Below are 17,041 nucleotides of genomic sequence, written 5' to 3'. Positions count from 1 at the left end.
TATTTTAAAAAAGTAAAATTGGAGGCAATAATCATCCATAATTCTATTACTTAAAATAGCTTTTTCAATTTTAAAGAACAAGCTTATTTTTTGCTCACGTTGTCTTATTCTGGGATAGCGAACAGGGCATTCAATCCTCTTCTAGACTGCCTCTGCAGTAACACTGTACTCACCCTTCTTTGAAGGGTCCAGAAGATGCACAGGAGATAAGATCAAATGCAAGGTTGCTTTAAGAGACGGGGCAAGCTTCCGCCCCTCTGGAGAACCTGGCGAGTGAGTTGAGTTGAGTTCTGAAAGGGCAACAGAAGAGATTCTAGTGAGTTGAGTTCTGAAAGGGCAACAGAAGAGATTCTTTGATGTTGACTAGCCCAGATTAGTGTCCTTTTTTCTCCTGGACCTCACTCTTAATTATATCAGCTCATGGAAGGAGTGTGGAGTGTGCAGCAAAAATTCTTCCTAGGATGAATAAGTCAAGACCCTTTCTTACCTTACAAGCCATATGGACAAAAAATCCAAATAGAGACAGTAAAGGACACAAGGACTTGTCTAAATTATTGCTTCAGGCTTTCATTGGGGAGTGGGAGGAGAGAGCAGAAGACAGCTTTGGTTAGACTTACCCTCTAGCCTCATGCAAGGAGGAGGGGAAGTTCTAAAAGGAATTCCAAGAACACAAGATGACGCCCTGCCACAGTGGTTCTGTAAAGTGTCCTTGCTCATAAATCATTCAAAAACCATCTTTATAAATTGTTTTCCTAGAAGGTGATGTTGAGAAAAACCAGAGAACAGGAATTTTTCCCTAACCTACTCACATGAATATATTTTTAGGTAGTTTCTATCAGTGTGTATACCAATTTGTGTTTGTTTTCTTTGTTAATCAGTTTGCATACCATGTCTGTGTTCTGGTATAAATTCATATAAACATTAGTTTGTACTTTTATTGTTATTTCAATCAGTTTGCATGCCATTATGAATTCTTTCAGCTTTTTTTCATTTAAAGTTATATAAATTTTGGATTTGCATTTTTTTTAAATCTCAGGTGCACAGAATTGAGTTCATTATACTCTTTAGTGTGTGGCCTTGTATTACTATCATCTGGGCAGGAACCCTAGCTAATTTTGTTTTATTCTCAGTCTCCAGTCCTCACTTCAATCCCTTGTAGAATGCGTTTTCATCAAATTCACTCTTCATATATTTATTTAGCTGTATGTGTGGCATTCTGGAAAATAGTATGCACTTGTGTGTACGTGAATGTGTTCTAAATTGCATAAGCCTTTTTGTGTTATAAACCTCATTCTGTTTCTTACTACTTTCATTCAATGTTTGTGTTGGACATCTAACTATATCTATATATTTAAAATAAGTACATTTCTTCCAGCTGCAACCCATTTTGCCATCATGTACATACACCAAATTTTACTTACCCAAACTCTCAGGAGTGGGCACTTACATTGTCTGTAAGTCCTTCGATCCCAAACAACATTTCAATAAACCATACATGTATGGCTCCTTACAAATCCATTAGGAATTCTCTCTGGTGCATATACCCAGGTGTGAAGAATCGCTTGGTTGTCAGGCACACACATTTATAAATCTATGGAGTGCTACTGCTAGATTTTCAACTGAATGAATGCACATTTCACACTTCCGCAATGCAAAAGGGCTCTATCTTGCCATAATCATCAGCACACATCTTCATATAACTCTCAGTTTTACAAGTTGATAGCCATAGAACATTACTTCAGCATTGCATTTATTTTTATTCCACTGGTCGGTATTTCAGTTGAGCATCACTTTATCTATTTATAGTCAGCCAAGTTCTGCATTCTGAGAATTGCCTATGTGTAAACTTTGGCTATTTTATATTATTTCTCACTTTTTTGAGAGAGAGAGAGAACTCGTAAGATACTCTAGGTAGTAATACCCTCTCAACTTTAGACTTTGCAAATATCTCCTCCAAGACCCTCATTGTCTATTTACCTTTTTAATGAAAGTTTTCAGTGACCAGAAATCTTTAAATTTGATCCTTATTACTGCATAATCTTATTCTTAATTATTTTTATTATAAGCACTTTAAAAATTGAACATTGTAGATATAGTCACCATGTTTAATAACACGATATTCCGCCATGTGGATGGGACTGTAATATATCAAACCATTCCTATATTTTTCTTTTATTTGATTTTTAAGTTGATTCTGGTTTCATATTAAATAGTCATAATTGCAGTAAACCTCTTATTACTTGTCAATTTTTCATTTATATTTTCCTAAGATAACTCTAAGCCTGCATTACTTCATTAAATCACAAGACCATTTTTTTAAATTACTGTTATATGTGGTCATATCGCTTGCCCAAGGAGTCTGTACATTTTTGTAACTGGCAATAAAATGGTCAGTTTAATTATAGGCTTAAAAAATTCTGTAATTTTTGGCCTACTGATAATTTAGAACTGTTAAAAAGTATACCATAGTTGCTCTAATCTGTATTTCTTATGTAAAATTTCTTTTGATAACCTTTTCCCTATTTATTAAGGTGCTTCACTATATTTTATACATTTTAGTGAATTAATAAGCAGTATTACTAGATGGTTACTCTGTCAGGCACTTGGGAAATGTTTTATCAGTAATACTCCAAGATAAGCTGTATTATTACTTTCAATTTTACAAATAGAGAAATTTTGCCATTCATATTAACCTCTCCTTTCTCCCAAATCTTGTTGTACAAATTGTTAGTGTAAGATTTTAGCTCTGTCTTCTGTTTGAAATAGGTTAGTTTTTTTCTCTCCTGTTAGAATTCACTTTAAGTCAGGGAACAAAAATTGTCCTTTCATTTCGTAACATCGACAGTATCAAGTGCTTCAACTGCCACGTAACAAATACTATTCTATTGATAATTATACAGTTTTCTACTAATTAATCCACGAGGTCATCCATAATGTGAAGAGGTCCCAGCCTCTCTGAAGCTATATGAGACCTTAACTAAAAGTTAATTTCAATAATTTAATTTACAAAAGGCACCTGACAGCATGTACACTATTTCAGTACCCTTATCTCTCTACATCTCTTACTTCATACTCGCCCCTTCATTGTCTCACTTGTGGCTCTGTACATCTTATCACATGAAACCTCTTACTCTGTCTGCTCTTCAGACAGGCATGGGAAGACATACTTGCAGCAGAAAAGGTGGATGGAAGAGGGGTATGGAAAGAGGTAGAGTGAAGGTAGTGCAGTGGTTATGTCTGCTAGCACCCATTTCCATCCTGGGGCCCATAGCTATTAAGTCTAATATCTTCGTTTTGTTTTTCTTTTCTTTTTATTTTTAAATGATTGTTACTCAGAATAGACTTCTTTTAGAATAGATACCAAAGTACACTTCTAACACAAAATATTTTTTTCTTTAGTACTTTCTGCTCAGGATCACAATAAATTCTTCCAAGTTGAATCTATCTTTCTTTCTTTTTGTGTTCAGTAGTGAGGACTAGAAGGAAGATTTAGAGAGCATGTAATATAGAAATTAATTTGTTAAAGGTTGCTTTAGTTTTATGATTTCCATCATATGCTCTATTATAATTTCCAACATCTGATAACTCTTTGAATACATAAAGCTTTTACATTTCTTGCAATACTGAGAGATGTGTGTATTTATACCTCAGTGTCTATTTGACCTTCCTTTTAGAAGTGAAAAGTTACAAGAAGCTTAGAATATGAGAAAGAAGAAATAAGTTCTTATCCTACCAATATGAGGACAAGTGAGAACATTCAGCAGTATCTCAGTGATTTTGCAGTAAATCAGTCAGGGACACTGCAGTAAATCACTTTCACTCCCACCATTGGTGCGGAATCAAGTCAAATCCAGTGTGACCAAGTCAAATAACAAGGCAGGCAGCCCAAAGAGAGTCTGAAATTTACCAAGTAATCTCACATATATTTCTCTCTGACGTTTTGGTTTGCCACCCTATCATTACCCAAAGGAGGCATAGGAGAGGTGAGTGTAGAATATAAAGCTCTGATGTTAGAACAAATGACCATGTTAAACCTGGAGCTCAAGCTAACAGATTCTTATAACCATAATGAATATGTTAAGGGCTGTTTTCCATCAAGAGTTCTTCAGATAAGCAGTTATGATCAAAATTGCTGTTATTATGTGCTGCCATCCGGTGTCCATTTTGTAGAATGCAAATAGTTTTCAGCCAAGCTGATGCTTGTGTTGAAATTTTTTGTTTTGTTTTTGTTGTTGTTGTTATTTGAGAATTTTTTTGTTTTGTTTTATCTTGTTTCATTTTGCATTTCTGCCTTCACAACTTATGATTTGTTTTAGGAAAGTTCTGCGAAGTGTCTCACTTGGATAAAATGCCCCATCGATTGCATAAACTGTAAATCATTGTTCTTATTTGAATTTAGTTCCTCTTCCTAATTGAAGTAAACACCTTTTCTCCCTTAGATGTGATTTGATTTTGCCAAAAAAAAAGTTAAAATAAATGTCTGCATTTCTTGTATCTGTTTCCTGCACTGCATCACTACCATCAATATCAATCCCTCGCCTGACCATTATCCTGTAAATTTGTGCAGAGACTGTCTCACCTATTTATGGCACCTCCGACTTACCGAAGTGGGATATTTCCTGAGCTTTGTGTCTTACTCAATCCTTAAGTCTACCGAACAGTTTGGGTTTTATCCTGCTCTGTGGAAAAATAAAATAGAAAAGAGTGCCCTAAAAGTTAAGATTATCAAATGATGAGGCATTAACTGGCTCCCACTAATGGATAAATTTACCTCCTGGCCATCATGGGAAGGTAGAGATGAAAGGGCTTGCAGTTCAGCATTCCAGGACAGCGTAGGTCAGGCCTTGCCCCAAGAAGAAAGACATTCAAGTACTTCTTTGACAATTCTGTATCTTCCTTTCTCAGAGCCTTTCATGAGTTGCTGCATAGATATGTTCAAAGTGACTAAGGGAAAGCAGACATGTCACCTTCTCTAGAGACAGTTGCTAACAGTGGAATAAGCATGGCCTTCAAGGTCCAGGAAATGTGGCCTGAATCCCATGTTTATGATTTCTGTGCCCTTGGGTAGGATGCAGCCTTGCTAAACTTCAGTTTTCTCATCTGTAAAATGTGAGTATTACCCATCTTCCAATGTGTTGTTTAGAGAATTTATTCATTTCCATGTTTATTACTTGTCTCTTGTGAGGTAAATTTCTTAAAGTCTCTCTTATTTGCCTTTATGTATTCAGTCTTTGGAATTGTGTCTGTCATGTGGTAAATGCTCAGTAGATACATGTGATTGGCTTAGTGATTAAATTACTTGATACATAAAAACACCAGGTCATCTTATTGACATATGTCAGAGAAGTCAAGAATACCTCTAGAGAAAGCTCAGATATTGCCACTAGAATTATAAATTAGAAAAAAATATACTAAATCAGAAGCATTAAATAGTTTTTTTTGTTTTGGGGGGGTTTTTTTTGGTTTTTTTTGTTTGTTTTTTTAATTCTAGGAATGACATCAAAACACCCAGGAACTAAAGAACAAAAAAGAGAAATGCAGGAAGTGGGTGCTGTGTAGTTCTTGTTAGTGAATAACAACAAAGAGTGGGAAAATCCGTATGTGTGACCCTCCTGAAATTTGAGAGCCCATAAATTCTTTTACTCAAAAACTTTTAATAAGCACCTACTAAATGTCAGATTCTGTCCCCAGAATTGGGAAAGCTCTTAGAGGTTAGGGATGGTGTTTATCTCTTTGGGGGAATTAGGGGAATAAACGGTCTTACTTTCCATTCTGAAAACTGTTTCATCTTCAAAAGGTCTATTCTAAAAGTTTCATCAGAGCTTGCTAGACTCACCTGTCCTGTAAGCTTGCAGTCACTTCCTAAGTTGTCTCTCAGTATCCCAAAATACAGTCACCTGTAAGGATTTGGTTTCATACAGAAAGCATTAAAAGTTCAAATCAGGCAAAACCTTGCCAATTGACCCTTTTCACACTCTCCTCAGAGCTGACAATGCCATTCACAAGGCTCAGTGTGTTAGAGTAATGGGGTAAGAAAGCTCTTCCACTGATATACTGAGAACAACAGGTGACACAATGAGCCAAACCCATCAGATGGAGAATGGACAGGACAGATACTGTAAGGATGATGGTCAGATCTCTAGAGCAGCAGTCCCCAACCTTTCTGTCACCTAGGATCTAATGAGAATCTAATGCCTGATGATCTGAGGTGGAGCTGAGGCGGTGATGCTAGCGCTGGGGAGGGACTGCAAATATAGATGAAGCTTCATTTCCTGGCCTGCTACTCACCTCCTGCTATGTAGCCTGATTCCTAAACAGGTCACGGCCCGCTACTGGTCTGTGGTCGGGTAGTTGGGAACCCCTGTTCTAGATTACTTTGTTATGAGAGGAGGTTCCAACCTAAGTCATAAGGTTAAAACTTGTTCTCATTAGCTGAATTCTCAATCACTCCTGGACTAGAGGCTTTCCACTCACTTTCTGGTTTTATGTTCCTACTGAGTGCGATGAGTCTGCTCATCACAGACCAAAAAGAGACAGAAAATGACTCTCTTTCCCTCACAAGAAAGAGACAGAGGTGCTGCCCTTAGGAGCACACCTCTGTTTCCAGCTTTTTATGTGGAGTTGAACAGTTCATCATGTGACTTTGTTAAGTCTATGCAACTTCTAAGGGAAGGACAGAGCTTGGGAGTGGCAGGTTTTTGCCTAATCCTTGTGATTAGTATCAGAAAAAATAGTTCATAGGAGAGCCCAAATGGCTTATTCCTTGTTATAGTCTATGCACACTAGCTTTTTAATTTGAGAATTTTGACTAAAACTATGACGAAATTTGACATAGACAATCTCCTTAACCAAGATAGTGCTACTTAATCCTTAAAAAAAAAAAGACAGCGTAAATTAGTGAATAGATTACAGGTTTCAGAGTCAGAGAAGCCAGACTTGACTCTAAATTGAAGTATGTGGCCTTAAATTACCTAAACTCTCCAAATCTCATTTTCCGTATTGGTAAATGGACATATTAGTGAATCTTTTTTGTGAAGCTAAACCTCCACTAGACAATCACATTCATACTAGATACTCAAAATAATTTGTGCTAATTATTATTTTAGAAGAGATCATGAAAAAATGAAATTAAGTTGGGGCATCTAAGAAGTTGACTACAGCATTTTATTCTTCTTTTTGAAACAAAGTTAATTTTATACCAGTTGAGGAAATCTTTACTTATTCTAATACCGTAAAAACATTATATGAATTTTATAAATTCGAAATGAAATAGCACTGTACATAAAATGCCAGAGAAATTCCTATTACTAAGATTTCAAGACCAACATTTCTTACTCTCTTTGGCCTGTTCATCAGATTTTTCTAACAGGGAACATTTCACAGAAGTTCAAAGTTCTAATTGAGAATGATGAGATAATTGAATTTCTTGCATCTTCAGTTCTAACCAGTTCCAGTTCTAAGTTTAAGGAATGGAAGAGAAATACCAACAAGTTCTATTAACGATCAACATCTGAAACAGATTCAAATCAGAACCATTTATCCAGGGTTTGCTATAACAGGAAGCAAATAAGACATAGTATCTCCCTGGCAGGTGATGCAAAATGTAGTGGGAAATGTAACAGGCAGATTAAATATGGGTTCCATCATGTGTGAGGATGTTCCATAAGACTGATCACACACAACCAAAATAAGGGATGGAAATAAAAGATGCCCAGCCTAGACCAGCAGTTGTTTCAATGTTTCTTTTCTATCTGGGGACATCTACTATTATGGGGCCATATAGTATTATGGTCTGCATAAAGAGAAGGCTATGGCTGCTCTAATTCACCTTGCTGCTGCTGATACCTAAAAAGAGAAATGGAATCTATGGCGAAGGACGGAAGAGGTCTACATGGTTTTCTTTCTGTTTTTTTTTTTTCTTTTTCTTTTTCCAACTTTTTCATATTTGATTGAAAAAGCAACTTCATTTGAAGACAAGTGGGTCCAAAAACAGTGTTCATATTTGCATGTTGGAAAAACATTGTGGTGCTTTGTTTCTGTTTATTGTTGTTGTTTTTAACATAATGGTATATCATTAAGAAATGTTCAGGCATGTAAGAGCAGTCTAATCTTGTTGCAAATATTAACTTTACTGAATCAAAGTTGTCTTTTCAATCAAGCCCCTAGATTCTAAAAGGCAAGTTGTAATAAATTACACAAAGATCCTGACTGGTCATTTTAGACATATTTTGGTGTAGTTTTTCTATTGACCTGAATAAAATATTTCTGTAAGCTTATTTTCTTCAACCACTTCTATAAAATGAATTTAGCTATTTTGAAATGAGTGTTAAACCAACACAAACTGTAGCAATATAATATAATGGATAGAAACATATGTATATTAATCTCTTTAATGTTTTACCATTTTAAAAGGGCATTCTTTATGACAGGAATACATACATATAATTACTGAAGTAGTATATTCATTCAATGCAGGAGACTTGATAAACACCAAGAAATGCAAAGGAAAATCAAGAGCTATGATTTCACTACCTGAATTAACTGTTGTTATATCCAGCTATTTCCCCATGTCTAAGTTCAATCATTGACTCAATAAATGCATATTTTCTGTATACTCTGTCCAAGGCACTGTTCTAGGCACTTGAGGATACCTCTGTAAAGATGAAATGCTTTCTATCATTTGAGGTTTTTATTTTTAATGGGGGTGACAGAGATAAAATTTACAAAATCATTTTTTATTTCATCAGAAGTGCTATGCAAGGCATATTTGAGGACATAATAGTTGCACTTCTGCTGAATGAGAATTAATAGTAAGAACGGATGGGTGAGGACAATCTTAGGTAAATAACACCGCGTGGTGTTGTAAATTACATATGTATTGTGGTCTTCACTAAAATCTTCCCAGATCTTCTATAGCATAGAAATCATTATTCCATTATATGAATCTATTATATGCAATTTATATACCAATCTATTCTTTTGTGAGATTTTAGGTGCAGAATTAAGAAATAATGGTGCACTTCATTCTTGTGCTCACAGCCTTAATAACTTATGAGATGATTTCTTTAGGATAAATTTAAATTCATTGAAATGGACTTGTTTAGTCAAAAGACATACATATTTTAAAGATTAAAAAGACATATTGCAAAATTCATTCCAGAAAAGATGTGCTAGTTTACACTCCCTCTGAAATTGTATGAGAGAATCCATTTCTCCACATCCTCAGGATCCCTTAGTATTTTTCCTTCAAATTCTTGCCAATTTGATTGGCAAAGAAGGAAAAAGCATTTCACTCTTTTTTATTTTCATTTCTTTGATTTCTAGTGAAATTCAACATTAAAAAATATTTTGAACAAGACAGAGGCACATTAGCTGTTTAGTTTTTCAGAATCTTAAATATATTAAATCAATAAGAAGTAACAATTAAAGAAGGGGTTCTGATTCCTATTTTCACTTTGCTATTTTTGTCTTGCTGTAGAAACACAGACATTATATGGACCATTGATACACAAAATTTGGACTTTTAGTAGTTGAAAAGGATTTGGGGAAGATCTATGAATAGAGAAACTTTTACTATAAATGTCATGATCTTAAAAATTGTAGAACATCTTTATTATTACTCAAATCCTATACCTCCTATAAACTTTAACAAAGACTTTTAGGAAATCTAGTTAAAAATAGTCTCTACTATCCCAAATGTTGTTCATATTATATTTATGAATAATTTCTTCAAGTGATAATGCTTTTTTTCCTTTTTTTTTTTTTCCTCCTAAGGAAAAACTGGTCTACTTCCTGGATTGTTCTTTCGAATAGAAAAATTGAATTTTACAAAGAATCCAAGCAACAGGCTCTGCCTAATATGGTAGGTAGTTCTCTGTTTCTACCATTATCATCTTCCCAGAAATATTATTAAATTAAAAGTTTGGTTTCTGCAGAAATCACACTCGAGCTTTCAAGCTACCAACATCTGAAAGCAGATGGAGGAAATGACTCAATAAACTTTTAATCAGATGAAGGGAAAATAGAACTTAGTGTCTGTTTTATTAAGTGGTGCATTTGGAGAATAATCACAAAATAAGATGAATGGTGAGCAGCTACCTAGTAATACGAAGGTAACACTTTAAATTAAGGTGCCATTTATAAATGCTTTATTCTTATTTATGAAATGATCACTAAATGCAGCTACTTGCTCAAATAATGTATTATAAAGTATGTTATAAAATGCATTAGTAATAAATGCTTAACGGATGAGACTATGGGAAGCTGTTTTAAAGAATATTATAAGACGTAAATCGTGTTAAACCATGTATGTGCATCTTTAATACATGAATTTAAGTTGTTATCTAGCATGCTATAAAGTGCTTCATACATTAATAAATAATAATAAACTGTTTATAAATGGCACCTTAATTTAGGGTGTTACACTCTAAGTTAACAAAGTGATTTTTTATCTTAGTCTAGCTGTGACATTCACTATATCCAGCTAACCTTCCCGAATATATCAATGACTCCATCTAATGCAGCTAATACAATTTCTGTATCCTAGTTATTATAAAGTGAAATTTGTAGGGTGTCTTTATTGTACCTGGAGGAGAGCCTCACATATGCCCACAGAGATTTGACAGTGATAGTAAGTAGGAGCAATTGTAAGCTAGTTACTGGGGCAATTCAAGCTCAAACCCTTGCTGCCCAAACACCAGAGCTGCAACATGACGTAGGAGACAGTGGGCAGGCAGCATATCTGACAGTCTCCTGATTAGGCAGGACTGCAGGCAGGAACCAACCTGCCATACCCCCATCGGGCTGATGGGAGGCAGGGAAAGGGGTAGCCTGGCAGGAGTTAACCACAATGAACTAATTTGTATTTGGCAGGTAATAAAACGATGGAAAGTTCTTTGCTTTCCAGCACTAGTTGTGTTTGCTATGTAATCCTCTTTAAATAGGAAATAGAAAATCATTTGCAGGAGATTTTTTTTAAAGGAGAAGATTTTGGTAAGAACAAAAGGTAGCATTTGGCTTGCTCCTGATAATTGCAATAGCCTTTATCCCCAAGTGGCTTGCTGATTTGGAGTCTCGGTGCAGTCCAATCTGTAAACTAATTATGAATAAATTAAAAATATATCTCCGGCCTTTGTATTTTTAATTTAAACTGCCTCAGAAATTTGTTTTAGGGTTTTGTTTAATTTTTATTTTTTGGCTACAGTAAGGTTGAGATAATCTTTTTAAGAAAAATAAAGCACCGCTACGGGCCAGGCACAAAACAGCTCCCATCCACTCATAGGTCCTTTGTCTTCTCTTTGAATGAGTTCTAAGGAGGAAAGAAGTTCAGGAAGGGAGGAAGGGTGCTGCTGAGAAGAAGATCTTCATCCTGCTGGGTGAGAAGAATTCCATTGGAGCAGAGTTTATGTGAATGTGCTGGGAAAATGGGAGAGGTTAGATTCCAAATTCAAACATTTGGTTTATTTTTATTTTATTATTTTAATCTCTTTGTACCAGGAGATGTAACTATCAGCTGCTTTAATTTTATGCAGATGAAAGAAGATTCCCCTTTCAGATGATAGGCAAACCTTGCAAGTCAGCTCACTAGTTGCATGCCTCCAGTTCAACCTTCGGAATTGTTTTATATTGACAATAGACTTTACTTTTAGAAGATATTTGTTAATATTTTTCTTTTTGGCAGCCTCTATTTATTACTTCTAGGCTAATTTTCAACGTTCTTAGCATTTCTTCCAGGCACTTACCGTCTTCAGAGTGAGTTCAAGGCAGGGACTAACAGTGTTTTGTGGTAAAGAGAAAGAGAATTACAGATTCATGTTTATACTGTGTGAATTGTCTTGCTAGTCAAATTCTTGGATACATTTCTAACCAAGTATTAAAGGCCTAGTGGGATAACCCACATTTACCAATTCCAATCTCAGAGAAGTGATACGATGATTGCCAGATTTTGATTAAAGATGCTGTGGTTTTATTTTGAGAGAGATTTATGCCCAAATTTCTGAATTTCCCTTGAACCTCCTTTCACTTGTCCTGATATTGTTCATGTGCTTCTGGGAAAAAGTTTGTCCTTTCCTCCAAGGGATCAGTAGAAACTGCCTGTGTGAGTACAGAATGTGGTTTAAAAGAGCAAATGGTATTTTAATCTTTATAGGAATGCTCTTTGAATGTTAATGCAGTGAGGAGACAAAGCAACAGAATAGCGAGGGGCAGAGTTCTGAAGTTCAATCACAGGGAACTTCATTCTAGTTTTGCCTCTTCTAAGCTGACAAAGTTACTCAACTTCTTTGAACTCCAGAATCCTCATCTGTAAAATGGGGACAGTGATATATGCTAGCAGAATCAGTAAGGAATGAAATTAATTAATAAAACAACAAGAAAACGCAGTAGCCACAAATGATTACATTCTATTATAATATACAAATATTTTTATTATATTCTAAGGTACATAATCTAGAATATAATATTATAATATATTATTCCCTTATATTAGTTTTGCACTTGAACTGATTCAGAAACATATAGAAGAGAAAATATATTAATTCAAGGAATACCAGTATATGCAGCCTTCAGGAAGAGAAGTATATATCCATAGGCAGCATAAAATGTTGTGTCTGATCACTGAATAATTCTGAAAATGAAGCCATCCTTCCATTTAGGGGTCTAGATGTAACCTCTATATCCATTTTCCCGGGACCCTCGTCTTCCTCCACTGGCTCTTACACTTACGGCTTTCACGTTTAATACAGCATGTCACAAAATGTTCTTCTGATTCCACATTCCATGTTTGGCTATTTTTCATTCTCGCTGACGTTCTTTCAATTCATAACCTATTTACATTTTTATCAAAAGTTGCCTTATCCTGAAATAGACACAGAATTACTTCACTGGTGTGTGTAAATTAGAGATTCAGAGACTCCTTCCATGTGTACATACATTGTCTCTGTTTTATTCACTTTACCTCAGAACGGAGAAAGTTTGGTCCAGACTGGCTGGCCCTCCTGTGAGGAGAACCATTTGAAAACCACTGGTGTCTCTAGATCTGGATATCCCTAATTATGAAGGAAAGAATAGCGTTCATATTCTCATAGATTTTTATGTATTCTGATGTGTAGCACACTTAAAAATTTTTAAATAATGTCAATGGAAAATAATACAGAAACAGCTTTTTAGTAATATTTATACAACGTATATATATATGTTTTAACCGTTATCAATCAAACTTCTACATAACCACCACCCTGTTCAAGATATAGACCCTGACAGCCTCCATGAGAAGCCCCATTTCTGCAATTTGTCCCTATGTCATCACAACCTTTCTCCTTGCCACAGAGTTAAATTGCATTTTAGTCATTATTTCAGCACCTTTCATTATTTTTATACTTATATCTATAGCCCTTAAGAAATAGAGTTTATTTTGTCTGGTTTTGAATTTATATAAATAGAATCACAGCATATGCTTTTTCTTTCCTTTTTTTTTTTTTAAATTCTATATTTTTCTCTACTGGTTTGGGAGTGATATACTTTGTTTCTATTCTGTTCGTAGTTTACCTAGGATTATAACATTGATACTTATCAAAGATTAAAGCTAATCAAATCCTTTATCCTCTTCCAAAATATTACCTTAGACTATATTTAATCTATTTATCCCCTTCCCAAAGTATATACTTTTGCTGTCTGGTATTTTAATTCTTTTCTTTCTTCTTTTTTTTAAAAAAATACCACTAGACATTATTTATTCTTTTATAGAATCAATGATGGTTTCCATTTGCCCTATATTTACCATGTTCTTCGCTATTTATTTCTTCTTGCTTCTTAGATTTACCTTCGAGGATCATTTTTTCTTCTGTGGGGAATATATTATGAGAAATTCCTGTAGTAAGTGTCTTGTGGTGACAATTTGTCTCATTGTCAGCTTGTTTCAAATGTCTCTATTTCTCCCTTATTCTGGAAATATATATTCTCTCTGAATATAGAATTTTCAGTTAACAGTTATTTTCTTTCAGCACATCAAAGATATCATTCTACTATTTTCTGTCATCTGTTATTGGGATCAAGAAGTTGCCTGCGAGTCTAACTGCTGTTCTCTGGCTGTTCCACAATATTTTTCATTACTTTGTTTTTCTACAGTTTCACCATCATGCATCCAGATGTTAATTTGTTTTTATTTTTCCTGCCTGGATTTTTGGGCTTCTTGAAATTGTTTATAATTGTCATTAATATATTTTAGAAAATTTCCAGCTATTATATTTTTAAATGTAGTTGCTTTTGTATTTTCTCTCTTATTTTCTTCTAGATTTTCTGTTTAAACCTATGTTGTTTTCCCACTCTGTCCTCCACACGTTTTACATTCTTCTTTTTTCTGTTTGTCTTTCTGAACTGCATTCCGAATAATTTCTCTTGATTTATCTTCTAATTTTTTAATTCAGTCTCTCCTTGTGTTAAACATTGTTTTCATTTCTAGAAATTTGTTTCTTTTTAAAATTTACTCTGTCATTTGTTATAGTTGTTTCCTGCAGATTTTCAAGACTCTCTTTTATTTTGTTAAAATTAGAAGGCATAGTTGTTTAATAATCTGTCTTGTGATTCTAATATCTAAAGTTCACATCAATCTCTTTCTGCTGGTTCTCACTCATGTTGCTTTGTTTCCTTGTAGGTCTGGTTATCTTTGACTGTGTGCTAATCATTGTTATTGAAATATCCTGGGAGGTTCTCTGAGGCCTGGGATAAATATGTCCTACTCCAGACTGTTTCGCACTTTTCTCAAAGGATCTGAGACACTCCTAGTGACTGATTAATTCAACCTAGGTTAACAACGTAAAATTCTTGAGTTATATGTACACAATAGGAGGGCTACAGCTGTGCTACAGCTTCTGAGATAGAATTATTCTTTACTCGTCCATTGTTTTCTTCTCTTACATTTCTCATCCACAAAGACAGTCTTCTTTATAGTCCCCTGGGATTGGAGAAAGGTGACGCGTTTAATATTTGTTCTTCTTTATCCTTTCATAAAATCTCAAACACACCTATTCCATTATTCTGTGGGGTTGAGTGACCAAAGTTCAGATGTGTAATATAAACAAATGCCCTCAGGCGAAGTGCACTTATGTTCAGATACTCAGCCTTTCTCTCTGAGTTTAGATTTCACATCAAAAAATATTTCCCCTCTCAGTTTCCACTATCAGCCTTTTTGTTCTTTTAAGATAATTTTTTAAAATATCCAGCATTTTTCGTTGTGTTTAGTTGGAGATTTGATCCAAATAACATAGTTTCTCATTTCAATCTACCTCACTTTCATTTAAATATGCATTTGGTTAATCAAGTTTGTGCTATTTATACAAGCCTTGGTGGGAAAAGGCTTCATAAGAATATGTATTGAAATCCTACAATGAACAGCTTGCTCGTTAGGGCTACGTATAAGGCATAGAGATATAATCAGGAATAATCAAGATACAGTCTTTGTTTTATAGCATCTCTGCCAAAAAAATAGGGTGAGATGAAATAAGAAACATGGAAGAATTTTTTGAGATTTAAAGGAGGGAGAGCTCACATCTGTGAAGATTTGAATTGGGCCTTGAAGGATGGTTATAATTCAATATGAGGAGATTTGTAGGCAGGGAATTCCAGTGGATTAAAAAAATATGAACAATGGCATGAAACAGAATGGGCAAGGTCTGTGTGCTCAAAAGAAGAATAAATTTTTTGGTTTGGTTGGAAGATAGGATAAAAGAAAAGGTTTGAGAAGAATGCCATGGGCTGAGAGTTACTACCAGGGACAAATCTCTAATAAGGTGTGTCAGTATTCCCCAGACGTCTTCACTCTAGAATAATCTAGTATGGCTTCTTTTAGCAAGTACTTACTGAAATGCAGTATGACCTAGGTGTTACATATATTAAAAAGACTGGACTTATCATGGGGAAAAGGCAAGAAAGAAAGCCAATTCTTTTAGGATCATGGTTTCATTTCATTTAGATTAAGAGCAAAAGTGTTGCCTCAAAAGCACCTACAATATTATGTTTCATCTTGTGCTAGAGAAGTCTTAAAGAAACAAGCGTTGTCGCTTTCATTTATTCTCTGATGTCTTTACTCACATCCCTTGCATTTTTCAGGTACACTAACCTATATTAGTATCGGTGAAGCATTTCCAAGTCTCCAGCACTTTAATTGCAACTTGTCTCCTAGGTATCTGCTGTGCTTTGTGATTTTAGAGCTTTTGCTTGATATGAAGTAGACACCTGACTCTAGGCATGGAATATGGCAAATTTACATGCCTGGTTAAAAAAAAAAAGGTAGATTGTCTCATAGGGAAGAAGCTCTGTAATTTAGAGCACCCATTCATTTATCTATTCTATGAACAGTTAACTCCTAGCAGGTGTCACACTTGTGTTTTTAAATCCTAGAGATATCCAGATGAATAATATATAATTTTTGCTCTTAGGGTGCTTATAGTCTGGTAGAGGAGACACAACCATATGTAGGTTCATTATATAAAATCATATGTAGGTTTATCATAATAAAATAGGTGGTCCTTTTACGTAATGGACTGTTTTAAGTATTGCTCAACCTATATACCTCTCTATTTGTTTATTTGACAATATCACTGAGCACCCTTGATGTTTAATCCACTGTGCTAGGTGTTATGAAAGGTGCAAAAATGAATGAGACTGAGATTTTCCCTTGAAGGTTTAGAAACAAATAGAAGGCATGCCTATAAGTCAAGTAATTGTGAAAAAATGAACATTGATAATTGCTCCAAAATGGCATGAACAGATGCATGTCTTAGTTTTATGGACAGTCAGAGGAGAGAGATTGCTTACTGGAAAGGGTTCTAAATATATGTATAAAGGAAGTGATGTTTGAGCATGTTTTTGAAGGATGAATAGGATTTCAATGCAGAAATTGGGGGGTCACTTTATGTAGAAATAAGGGAGCAGAAATGATAAAATATGAGAAATTAATTGCTAAATTTGCTTGTTTATTTTAAAGATATGTATTGATCTCTTGCCTTGACCTATGCACTATCTGATAGTCATTGCTCTTGAAACC

General features: G+C 34.8%; 1 protein-coding gene across 1 annotated transcript in view; it reads left to right on the top strand.

Moving 5' to 3' along the window:
- Positions 1 to 17,041, top strand: part of ARHGAP15 (Rho GTPase activating protein 15) — a 592,609-nt gene that overhangs the window by 89,776 nt on the left and 485,792 nt on the right. Inside the window, exon 6 of the mRNA XM_011354472.2 lies at positions 9,775 to 9,862. Within this exon, the coding sequence (XP_011352774.1) occupies positions 9,775 to 9,862 (88 nt within the window). The remainder of the gene's footprint in view (positions 1 to 9,774; positions 9,863 to 17,041) is intronic.

The sequence above is a fragment of the Pteropus vampyrus genome, unplaced genomic scaffold (genome assembly GCF_000151845.1).
Source record: "Pteropus vampyrus isolate Shadow unplaced genomic scaffold, Pvam_2.0 Scaffold17, whole genome shotgun sequence".
In the NCBI taxonomy this organism is placed as follows: Eukaryota; Metazoa; Chordata; class Mammalia; order Chiroptera; family Pteropodidae; genus Pteropus; species Pteropus vampyrus.
Note: the sequence above shows the minus strand (reverse complement) of the source record. Positions and strands in the feature narration are given on the sequence as shown.